At 37.3% G+C, this 13022-nt stretch overlaps 1 protein-coding gene across 6 annotated transcripts in view; it reads left to right on the top strand.

The window, feature by feature from the left end:
* Positions 1 to 13022, top strand: part of LOC131280002 (membrane-spanning 4-domains subfamily A member 12-like) — a 51265-nt gene that overhangs the window by 34759 nt on the left and 3484 nt on the right. For all 6 annotated transcript variants that reach the window (XR_009187545.2, XM_058305384.2, XM_071217999.1 and 3 more), the window contains one exon: positions 10849 to 10968. Coding sequence is in view for 5 of the 6 variants with exons in the window: in XM_058305384.2 (XP_058161367.1) it covers positions 10849 to 10968 (120 nt within the window). In the remaining variant the exon portion in view is untranslated. The remainder of the gene's footprint in view (positions 1 to 10848; positions 10969 to 13022) is intronic.

Below are 13022 nucleotides of genomic sequence, written 5' to 3'. Positions count from 1 at the left end.
AGTTAGTCTTACAAATTCATTCCTCACAGTCCTGGTTAAAGGTGTATCCTCTGGACATTCCTTGGTGGGTGAGCAGCTCTCAAATGGTAAATCTATTCTAGTATTCTCATCTCCTTAAGCCTTTGAATTCCCTCTTCTATTGTATACCAGGGCAAATCGGACATCTCAACCTCAAACAAGCTAGGCCATCTTTTGGTCCATATTTCAGTCTGCCACCCCCTCCAAACTGTTAGAGCCCTTTCTAACCCCTCCAGCTACAGCGTTGAATCCAGAATTTCTGCTTAGTGGGCCCATATCAATAAATTCAACCTGATCCAACTTTATATTCCTTGCACCATTATCCCATACCCTTAGTATCCATTCCCACACATATTCCCCTGATTTCTGTCTATATAAGTTGGAAAACCCTTGCAGTTCTTTCAGAGTTTAGCGTACTTCCTCATGGGTCACACTTTGTATTTCACCTTTGGGGGTTTGTGATTTTAGTATAGTAATAGGTCTAAAGACAAGAGAGGTATTGGGGGTGGGTAAGGAGAAGGATTAGAAATGCCTTGCAAGCTACTGACTTCAGGGTATTCCCTGCATTTTCTTCTGGTGAGACAGTATTAATCTCTTCAGGCAGAGGTTGGAAGGCAGTTTCCTCAGGACAGACTGGAGGCTTGGCAGGACAGGCTTCAGTTTGGCTGGTACCCACCTCAGGCTGGAAGTTGTTTCAGACTCTCTAGGGCAGGCTGGAGGCTGGATGATACAAGGTTGACAAGGTGTGGTCTGGACAGGGCAGGCCATGGCAGGCTTATCTGGTAAATTCTCAGCAGAATTCAGGGTTCCAATGTCTCCATCAATATCATCATCATCCCATATGTCTCCATCCCATTTCTCTAGAGTCCACTCTTTTCCAATCAATACCTTCACTTTTACTGCAGAAACCCTGTGGGGTTGAGATTTTAGTTTCCTTTGTAATTCTGCTACTTGTACAATAAGAGTCTGAGTTTGGTTCTCAGATATTTTGAGACTGTGGCTGCAGGAGACAAGATTTTCTTTCAGAGCACAAATAAAAACTTTTGCATGATTCATGCAGGGTTTAAGTTTCAAATTTGAAGGCTTTAACTCATCTCTTTCTTTTGTAACAGTATCCAGAGTATTTAGGAGGAGCCAGCCAACATCATTATACCGCTTGACTCCACAAAACTCTGCTAAGGTGTTGAAAACACTCTCACCCAGATCCTTGCTTCTTATAAGCATGGAAGTAGGGGAATCCAATGATGCTATTTTGTGTATCTTGTTTGCCAACTAGCACCACGGACTGTCGGCAACCTTTCATTACTGGAAAGGAAAGGGAGACATCAGTACCCTTGAGTCCAATTAGAGTAGAGAGCCAATTGCAAAACTCCCAGGACCACCTCAGACACCCCATGTTTAAGACTCTGTTCCTCAAGAACCACTCCTCATATCAAGCTGTATTAGTTCTCTAGGGAAACAGAATCAACAAGAGATATACATCAATAGTATGAGATTTTATAAGTCTCTTATGCAGCCATGGGGATGCACAAGTCCAGGTTCCACAGGCAAGTTTCAACCAGGGGCTCCTATGAAAGTCCATTGAAGGTTCTTGATAAATTCTGGGAGATGTTGGCTGTCCAAAACCAGCTAGGAAATTCTCTCTCAATGCTGGCATCACTTCCCCTTTTAAGGCAGTCAACTGATTGGGTTAAGCATCACTCATTACTGATGACAATCTCCCTGATTGATGAAATTCTAATCAGCTATCTATGATTTACCACTGCAGTAAAGTCAATGGTGACTAAAGTGCATAAATGCCCTTGTATTACAGTTAGCCCAGTGCTTGCTTGACCAAACAGTTGGGCACAATTACCTGGCAAGGATGACACAATAGTCTAACCATCACATTTATTGTGTCCAATATTAGTATAGCTACTTCCATCCTTTTTTGGTTATTGTTTGCATGTAAAATTGTTTTCCAACTACTCACTTGCAACCTCCTTGCATCTCTGGGTGTCAGGTGAGTTTCTTGAATATAGCGTACAGTTGGGTCATATTTCCTTATCCATTTTGCCAACCTGTGTCTCTTGATTGAAGAGTTTATTTGGGAACATTCATTGTTATTACTGTCAAGGCAGTACTCATACTAGCCATATTTTCTTTAGGTTTATATATGTCATATTTTATATTTATTTCTCTTTTTATCATTATAGTTATTCTTACTAATAATCTTCCTTTCTGCTCTCTCCACCAACCCTCTCTCTCCTGTTTTTTTTTTTTTTTTTTTCCTTTCAACCTCCAGAACTGCCTTGAGTATTTCTTGAAGGGCAGACTTCTTGTTGACAGACTCTTAATTTCCATTTATCTGTGACTATTTTGAGCTCTCCCTCATTTTTCAATGCCAGCTTTGCTGTATAAAGAATTCTTCATTGAAAGATTTCTTAATACCTTAACTATGCCATACCACTGCCTTCTCACCTCATGGTTTTATATGTGAAATCAGTGCTTAATATTATCGAGATTCCCTTGTATGTGATGGAATCTCTTTTCTCTTACTGCTTTCAGTATTCTCTCTTTGTCTTGAGCAGTTGACAATTTGTTAAGTTTATGTCTGAGGGTAGGCCTGTTAGGATTAACACTGTTTGGAGTATGCTGCATTTCCTGGACAATGTACATCCATGTACCTCAAAAGATTTGGGAAATTTTCAGCCATTATTTCCTCCAACACTTCTTCTGCCTCCTTTCTCTTCTCTTCTCACTTGGGGATACCTATAATGCATATGTTTGGGTGTTTCATGTTATCATTCAGTTCCCTGAGTCCCTGTTGATTTTTTTCTTTTTAATCTGTCTGATTTCAGATGTCCTATCTTCAACATCAGTAATTCTTTCCTCTGCCTTTTCAAATATGCTGTTATGTGCTTCCAGCATATTTTTTATTTCTTGCATTGTACCATTTATCACCATCAGATCCGTTATCTTTTTTTGTATGTTTACAGTTTCTTCAAAATGTCCCCCCAGTGTCTTCTTAATGTCCTTTAGCTCTTCCTTCACTTCTTTAAGTTGATTCATGATATTTGTTTGGACACCCTTGATTATTTGTTCCAACTTCTGCATCTCCTCCTGTTTTTTAGTTTGTTCATTAGACTGAGCCATGGCTTCCTGTTTCTTATTATGGTTTGTAATTTTTTTGGTGTCTAGGCATCTGTTTATCTTGATGACCTTATTCAGATGGTTAGCTTCTCTTTCTACTCTAGGGGTTTATTCTGTTTTATGTTAAGGTTCCTTTTTGACACTTGGTTCCACTTATTCCGTATCATTGTAGTTGTCTGTGTTCACAGGTTAGGTAGGCTTCTGAAAGCTTATGTGTCTCTCCTACCCCCTTTCCCTCAGGCAATTTGGGCTTCTAACAGTTTTGGGTTCTCTCTCCTGGTTTGCAGGGATGACTAGGTGCCTGTTTCTGCCTACCCCTCACCTAGTTCTTCTCTCTCCCAAGGCATTTTGTTGTAAGAGCCTGCTGATCAGATCTCCCTTCCCGCCTCCCTGAGGCTGCTTCAATGCTGGCTAAGGTTTTTTTTTTTTGAGATTCAAATGGGTCTCAGCTGGCCAAACTCATTGAAGAGAAGCCACTGTCTGCCATCCACCTGATCCCTCTTCCTCCCAGGGAGGAAAAAGCAGTAATATTTTGATGATGTCCTTATATCATGTGTAAACATATTCCTCAACAATGCAAGGTGTTGCTGGTCAGATGATGTACATGAATTCTGTCTCTCATGCATGATTGTTTTGTAAACTCACAACTTCTCTAATAAAAAATACAGTTTATCACAGTATTATATGCCAATTACTGTGCTAAATGTTCTAGATATATTACCTTACAACAAACCCTGTAAATTTAGTACCATTGATATCCTCATTTGACAGGTGAGGAAACTTTGAAATGAGGAATATAAGCACTTTTCCCTAATTCACACAATTAGAAAATGATGGAGCTTGGATTTGACTCATTCAGTATTATTTCAAAACTCAAACACCTAACCACTGAATTAACTTCATAGCAGGTGAACTCATGCTTAGACTGCAGAATACAAGCAGGGATAGGGGAAGATCTTTAATTTCTTTAATTTTAATCAAAATTGACACGGAGCATGTCACCATTTTGGGGATGCAATAAAAACAGGTTGTGAGAGAGAAATGTATATTGCAATGTACTAATATTAAAAAAAGAAAAAAATTTGAATCTGTAATCTAATCTTTTAATAAGAAACAAGAAAAAGCAGAGTAGATTAAATCCAATCAATCTGAAAGAAAATGTTATAAAGGTTAGGTATAAATAAATGAACTTAAAACTGTAGCAGCAATCAGTAAAATCAATGACCAAGGTTAGTCATTTGAAAAATTAGTAAGATTGATATACTTCTAACCAGACTTATCAAAATACAAAGAGACATACATTAGTTGCCAATATCAGGAATGAAAGAGGGAATATCTTATAGACATTTAAAAGATGGATCCTACAGACATTAAAATAATAATAGTATATTACTAATAATAGTAGAGGAATATTTTGAACAACTTTATGCTATAAATATGATGCTTAGGTGTAACAGAAAAATTTCTTGAAATACAAAATCTACCAAAACTCACTCAAGAAGAAATAAGTAAGCTGAAAAAACCTATATCTATCAAATCTTCCCTCAAATCTCTAGGCCTAGATGGCTAGATGGTGTTACTTTTGAATGCCACCAAAAATTTAAGGAAGAAACAATACCAAGTCTATATAAATCTACCCGTAAATAGAAAAGGAGAGATTAATTCCCAAATTGATCTATGAGGCCGGCATTACCCAAACACCAAAACAAATGGTGCTGGAACAATTAGATATCCACATGCAAAATAATGAACCTTGACCCTTATTTCACACCATGTATAATAATTAACTTGACATGGATTATAGACCTAAGTGTAAGAACTAAAACTCTTAAGCTTCTAGAAGAAAATTTAGAATATCTTTGTGACTTAGATTAGACAAGGGTTTCTTAGGGACAAAAAGCATAAACCCTAAAAGAAAACATCTTTTTTTTTTAAGATTTATTTATTTATTTATTTCTCTTCCCCCCCCCCCCCCCCACCCCGCCTCCCCATTTGTCTGTTCTCTGTGTCTATTTGCTGCATCATCTTCTTTGTCCACTTCTGGTGTTGTCAGCAGCACGGGAATCTGTGTTTCTTTTTGGTGCGTCATCTTGTTGTGTCAGCTCTCTGTGTGTGCCGCACCATTCTTGAGCAGGCTGCACTTTCTTTCGCGCTGGGCGGCTCTCCTTACAAGGCGCACTCCTTGCGCATGGGGCTCCTCTGCGCGGGAGACACCCCTTCGTGGCATGGCACTCCTTGAGTGCATCAGCACTGCGCATGGGCCAGCTCCACATGGGTCAAGGAGGCCTGGGGTTTGAACCGCGGACCTCCCATGTGGTAGGTAGACGGATGCCCTAACCACTGAGCCAAGTTTGCTTCCCAGAAAACATAAACTAGATTTCATCAAAATAAAAATAATATAGACAAAACATTGGAACAGAAATTTCATCAAAGAAGATGCACGAATGAAAAATATACCCATTATATCAATATTACTAATTTTTGCTTTATCCACAAACAATAAGGTTGCTTATATAGAAAATCCTAAGAAAAAAATCCCCCAAAAAATCTAGAACTAGTAACTGGCTTTATCAAAGTTGCAAAATACAAGTTGAATAGATTTTAAAAACTGTATTTCTCTGTATTGAAAATGAAATTTTAAAAACACAAGCTAAAATAGCACATAAATATAAAACACTTAGGGAATATTTCCCTAAGTGTTCCTGTGGCAGTTTGATATTATTTATGAATTCTAAAAAGAGATATTGATTATGTTTGTAAACTGGTCTGTTCCTCTGTGTGTGATACCCTTTGATTATATTAGATTAAGCTGAGATTCTTTGATTAAATGAAAATTAGGGCTTTGATTCAACCACATCGGGAGGGTGTAACAGGGCTGAGTCCCTGCCCCCTTGATGGGCTATATAAAGGGACACTCACTCAAGGAGAACACAGAATAAAATACAGAGGAATAGAGAGAACTCCACAGGCATGGAAGAGAAATGAACTTTGATCCTGCAGCCTGGGAAGAGAGATGAGCCTAACAGTCTACAGCTGAGCCCAGAAAGAAACAAGCCCTCCAGCCTACAGCTGAGGTTGGAAAAAGCTGTGCCCATGGAGCCTTAAGAGGAAGAGCAAAGCTGAACCCTCGCAGACATCGCCCACCATCATGCTTCAACAAATGGCAACAGAGTTTGGTGAGGAGTCGAACTCAAAGTTGGACTCTTTAGGACCTTGTAACTGTAAGCTTCCTCACCAAAAAATACCTTTTATGAAAGCCAACAGATTTCTGGTACTTCACATCCGCACCCCTTTGAGTGACTAATACAGAATTTGATACCAGGAGAGTGGGGTGACAATTTAAGATGTCAGTTTTCCCCAAAATTAATTCTGATAGGCTTTTTTCTAGAAATTGATAAGTTGATTCCAAAATTTAAGTGGAAACAGCCAAAAGACTAAATATGTAAGACTAACACTACCTGATTTCAAAATTAACTATTAGCTACTATAATCAAGAACACACATACTACTGGTGTATATGTGTGTGTGTGACTGTGTGTATACACATACATAAACATATATGTACACACACTTTTTATATAAACACTATATATTCATATATACATTGTTATATATTATGTAATATATAGTTCAATATATATTTGTATCAATATACCTATATATTACCCTGCCATGCATAGGTGATCAATTGATTGTTGACAAAGGTGCTAATGTAACTGGCTATGAAATGATAGTTGTTTCAACAAATTGTGCTTTTTCAATATTCATTTGGAAATGATGACACTTGATGTCTACCTCATACCATACACAAAAATTAATTCATTTGAAATGGATCATAAGCCTAAATATTAAAACTAAATTTATAAAATTTCTAGAAGAAACCATAGGAAAAATTACCTATAACCTTGGGATATGAAAAGAACTTCTTAAAAAGGACCTGAAAAGCACAACTCATAAAAGAAAAGTTAATAAAGTGAGCATCAAGATTAAAGCCATCTGATCTTTAAAAGGCACTGTCAAAAAATTTAAAGACAAGCCACAGACTGAGAGAAAATATATAAAATATATGTATCTGAAAAATATACAAAAGGACTCCTTATAACTCAGTAATAAGACAAACAACCGAGGGAAGTGGATGTGGCTCAAGTAACTGAGCTCCCGCCTACTATATGGGAGCTCCCTGGTTTAGTTCCTGGTACCTCCTAAAGAAGACAGCAAGCTGGCGCAACAGACAGATGCAATGGGCTGATGCAGCAAGATGATGCAACAAGTGACACAAGAAAGAAAAACATAATGAGAGACATAACAAAGCATGGATGTAGATGTGGCTCAAGTGATTGAGCTCCTGCCTACCACACGGGAGGTCCCTGGTTCAGTTCCTGGTGCCTCCTAAAGAAACAAGGAAGATGAATAGACACAGCAAGTGCAAACAATGAGGGGGTGGGAAGAAATAGTTAAGAATAAATCTTTTTTTAAAAAGACAACTGAATTAAAAATGGACAAAAGATTTAAACAGACTTCAAAGTGAAGATGTATGAATGACTAATAAACAGGTGAAGTTTCTCCACATTGTTAATCATTATGGAAATACCACTTCATCCACAATAGAGTGACTAAAATTAAAAAGCCTGTCCAAGAGAGAGACTCCGACATTAATAAAAGATCAGAGATTAGAGATTGATATATACTCCTGATAATTGCCAAAAACCAGTTCCTAGCCATTCATAAGGCTGTTCTATGCTTTTATCTGTAAGATGGTCTGGATCTTTAGGTTTGATTGAATTTTTGAGCCAATAAATTTCCAGTTTTGTTTAAAGTAAAAAAAAGCCTGTCCAAACCAAACAAGTATGTGTAACAACTAGGCCCTATATATGTTGCTATTGGAAGTGTAAAATGACACAGTCACCTTATAAAAATATGTGTTCATTCCTAATAAATTTAAATATACTCCTGCCATAGGATCCAATAATCTATTCCTAAGTAATCAATGCCCAAAAATGGAAACATATGTCAAATAAATAAAAGCTAAAACTTGCACTCAAATTTTTACAGCAATTTTGTTCATAATAACTAAAACCTGAAATTGAACTAGATTTTTAGGAAAACCTTATTTGAAATGTTGTAGTTATTATAGATTTTTAAAAACTGGATATCTTTTATAAAAATGAATTGTTATTGGTTTTCAGTGGATGTAATACTTGTATTTCTTAAAATATTCTTTTTACAGCCTCTATTTTTTAAAACTTACTCAAAAAACACGAAACTTTGGGGAAAATATCAGGTCACAGATCATCCGATGCCTCACACCTTTCTACCACCAGACCTGGCTCTCACTAATATCTCTTGACTCTCTTCTTTTTATTAATGGCTTTAATGAAGTATAACAGTAACTGTATATATTTGAAGTGTACAGTTTGATAAATTCTGACATATGTAAACACACATGAAGTCACCAACACAGACAAGACCATGAGCATATCCATCACCCCCAAATGTTTCCTTGTACCTGTTTATAATCCCTCCTTCCAATCCCTCCCAATACTTCCCCTCCACCAGGCAACCATTGATGTGCTTTTTGTCACTATAGATGAATTTTAGTTTTCTAGAGTATTATATAAATTGAATCATGCCATGTACTCCTTCTTGTCTTATTTCTGTCACGCCACATAGTTATTTTGAGATTCATACATGTGCAATAGCTAATTCCTTTTTATTACTCAATAGAATCCACTGTATGGATATAATACAATTTATCCTCTCACCTGCTGGTAGAATTTGCCTTGATTCCAGTTTTGAGCTATTACAAATGAAATTGCTATTAACATTCATGTAAGTCTTTGTGTGGATGTATGCTTTCATTTCCTTGGGTAAATACATGAATCAGATGGTACCTGTATAATTAAATTTTTAAGAAACTACAAAATATTTGCACACTTTTTCAAAGTGGTTGAACAATATTGCATTCCCACCCACAGCGTATGAGTATTCCAGTCTCTCCATACCTTCACTTTCATCTAATGTACCTGCTAACTCAAAGCCAACTTAGGCCAGCAACCAAAGCAAGTGCCTCTGCTTGTCTCATTCAGAAAACTCTTTGCCAGCAAAAGTCTGCTCCAAGTTGCCTTTAGTTCATTTTCTCAACAAAGGTGGCTCTCTTTCTCAATAAAAATTTATTATTGAGGCATAATCATTTGTTGATAAATTCATCAAATACATCCTTTTTCAGATTGAATTCTAATTATATAGTATAGATTGCTAAATAATGTTGATGTTTAGCTTATAAAAATATACTAATGAACATTTTTAATGTGGTTGTCTTTATTTAAGAGAGATTTGCTCCAAATAAATAATTACTGCAAGAGATTTGCTCCAAATTAATTAATTACTGCAAACAATCAACAGCAATTTAGATAAACATAGGCTTTATCCAGTGAAATTGGTTTCAGAATCCAGTAGCTTGACCTTTCATAGATAAGTATCTAATTCATATTAGATAGAAAGAAATCTATTAGGACAATGGAAGACAAGGAAATAAGTATAAAAGAAAGATCTCCTCAAAAAGTACCATTTAACTTTTCATCTCTCTGACCACGTATTTGAACAAAGTGCAATTATGCAACAACGTGATGTATATGTCTTGTCTGGAGAACCTCATCCGACAAGAGTGTGGCATGGAAACAAAGTAGGTGCCTCAAACAATGTACTTCCCTAACATATTCAGTATCATGTCCTATATCTCTAGCTAGACAGTCTGTGTCTCACAAACAAAATGCCCTACAACTCCCCTTCTAGCACCCTAAAACTCCTGGCAGTTTCTTGAACAGATATGCTATCATGCCAGTGAGTGGTAATGTTCAAATCTGAATCCAGGCAATCTTATTTGAAGACCTATGTTCTTTTGAATTCTACTGCTTCCACTACTTTCATTTCCACAAACTCACCACAATGTCTCTGAGCTTCACACATTGCATGTGTTGTGCTTTGGTAGAATGTCTAGTTTACTACCTTGTGCCCAGTCACCAGTCTAACCATTTTATCCCTCTGGTTTCAATAAGCTTGATGTCACAAACTGTGTCCTTGCCCTTCCCACTGGTTTCTACCAGAGACATTTTTGGGTGCTGAGGACCTGAGGCTTATAGCATCTTGGAGATACTTTTCTTAGAAAAGAATACAAAATATGAATTCAGTGTTTCTAGGAACCCTCCCAGAACATTGGAACGGACCTGTGCAAATGAAAGGCCCTGGAACTTATTAGCTTTCTGGAAATCTGACCCTGTATAGTGCAATGGATTTGCCTATATTGTTAAATTTTTTCCCCTGTACTCAATTTAATGTGTACTTGTTTTTCTTCCTTGATAATCTGAAAGCCCCTTGAGTGCAGAGACCACTTCTTGCTCATTATCTACTAACAGTAAATAGATTGCACAGTCCATTATAGGCATTCAATAATTACTTGTTGGTGAAGGAATAAACACATGCCTGCTACATCAACCATTTTATGATCTCCGAAATCTCTCAGTCCTGTTGCGATCTTGACAAATATGCAGTTGAGAGTTGTTTTAATGAATTGTACTGTTACGGAAATATTGGAATTTATATAAACCTACTTGAATATACTTGCCAGTAATGCATATGGATAACTTCATCCCCACCTATTTATATTTCCAATGACCAGGTGATACTTTGTATCTATTCCAGGTGACCTATACTATAGTAATGAACATTATGAGTGCATGCGTAGCAGTGATTGGCATACTTTTGCTATTACTTGAGTTTTTAATATTCTATGTATCTGCAGAAGAACCTATTTGGCCACAGGTAAGTGCCAGGTTCCTATGAGAGTTTCATCAAAATTTTAGAATTACATAGTAAATTCTTTGGAGAGCAGAGTTTTTGAGTATTAGACAGGGTATGGCTGTGACCTTCATCATTAATTTACTCTTTGGTATATACACCTATTACAAATATGATTCAAACTACAGCTATATTCCCAAACTTGGAACCAACTGAAACCTCACATAAGCTAGTGGAAATTATTCTAAATATTAATAGAGCTATTCTGAGTGATAAGGCAACATATTTGATACTGGACCCACCTGGCGGCGATGTATTTTTCTGATGGGCAGCTCAATTATTTCCAGATATTCATATCTCTGAGGCCAGTTCTTCTGGCCTTAAAAGATCAAATGTGTTATAGTAGGCCTTGATCTTTAAAGGAGGAAATAGCATCCTTATATACTTGTGATACTGAGGAATTTCTGCTGAGTGGCAAGGTTTTAGTTTACAAACAGAATAAGGCTGAACTCTGTAAATGTGTGTAATTTGGAACACATGTGTACTCTGATCTGTATGTACCTGACTGGGTAAACATGTTTGCCCTGCTTGCTTTGTGTCTGTTAGTCTGTCTGTCAGGTCGGTGTGAGTCATTTTAAGTGTGTATTGTATTTCAGTATCTAGATATATCTGTGTGTCTCTGTGCACATGTGAATGTGGACATATGTGTATATCTCTATGTATGTTGGTGTGCAAAGAAGGGGATACGACAGCAAGGAGATGGTAGTCAGAGCACAACAGGTTGCTTAATAATTGAAGCCAAAGGAGTCAATGCTTTTTCTATGATTCCTGTCCTTCTGCTCTATTCCATCTGCTCTGGACTTTACAGGTCGAAATAAGCTGGACCTTTGATCAGGACTCAGAAATAAAATTTTCTGAATTGAATCCATTGGATGTTGCCTGTTCTAAAAATTCTGACCTAATTAAAAGCAAGATCTCCTTGGTTAGACATCCCAAACTCCTGGTTAATTAGATTAATCCAAAGCATATATGTCCCTTCATTTTTGCTTGTTTCTCTGTAGCTTTGAAAATGATCTTACACAAAGTAGGATTGTAAAACTTCCTCAAGGAATGATTATATCCCTAATTCAATTAAAGAGCCAAGTTTGGAAGTATTAAGCTACTTGCTCAGAGTCACTAGGAAAGTCACTTTCAGAACATTTCTTCTAATCAAGGGTGGCCTAAATTGCGTGGTCTTTCAGCATGCAAAATTGAGCTCTAAAAAATCAATTCAGTGTCACATCAAAGGACTGTTTTATTGCTGCAGGGGATACCAGTATTTCATGATATATACCCTAAAGGACACCTTAAAGTGATATATGAAATAAATATACATATCAATATGTTGCTTAAGATTATATTTGCATAATAGAAAATGCTTAACTTAAGGGACTGGCATCCAATTATGGCCTTAATGCTTTCATTTTTCCAGTTCTTCTCTTGACCTACCAATGCCCACATTTGCAAAAAAACCAAGGATCTTCCTCTTGAGGCCTCTTCCCCACTGGCTCTCCCAAACTATTCAAGAATATTGGGGAGTTCAAGAGGACACATTGACTCCAGACCCCTAGTTGATAGAATCCTGAAACATATCAGCAGTCCACCAAGCATGCCCATACTTTCCACTGCCATGGCTTCAGTGACTATTAAATGTTACCACCATTGAAAACTGATCCCGTAGCCCATGTAGCCTTCCCGCAGAGGTGCTTTGGGCCCTTCAGGCTTGGGCTTCCATTGTTACAGATTATTTATTCTTGTTCCCAGTCCAATTATCCTTAGAAGACACAGGGCTATTGGGATTATATTGTGAGAGATCCAATCCCAGCAGGAAATTGGCTACCTCTTGGATGTGGAGACCCTTGTATTGAGCCCCAATCACCAATCCAAATATCCTCTGCCTCCAACGTGAGTTCCATCTCAGGGTTCTTGCCCAACAGTAGACCTAATTTTATATGGTTCCCTATTAAGTAAGTTCTATAACAATGAATATCAAGAGGGTCTCAATTCCATCTTCTCCAGAGGTTCATTGGCCTCATAGA

The sequence above is a fragment of the Dasypus novemcinctus genome, chromosome 10 (genome assembly GCF_030445035.2).
Source record: "Dasypus novemcinctus isolate mDasNov1 chromosome 10, mDasNov1.1.hap2, whole genome shotgun sequence".
Classification (NCBI taxonomy): Eukaryota; Metazoa; Chordata; class Mammalia; order Cingulata; family Dasypodidae; genus Dasypus; species Dasypus novemcinctus.
This window is presented reverse-complemented; position numbering and strand designations above follow the sequence as displayed.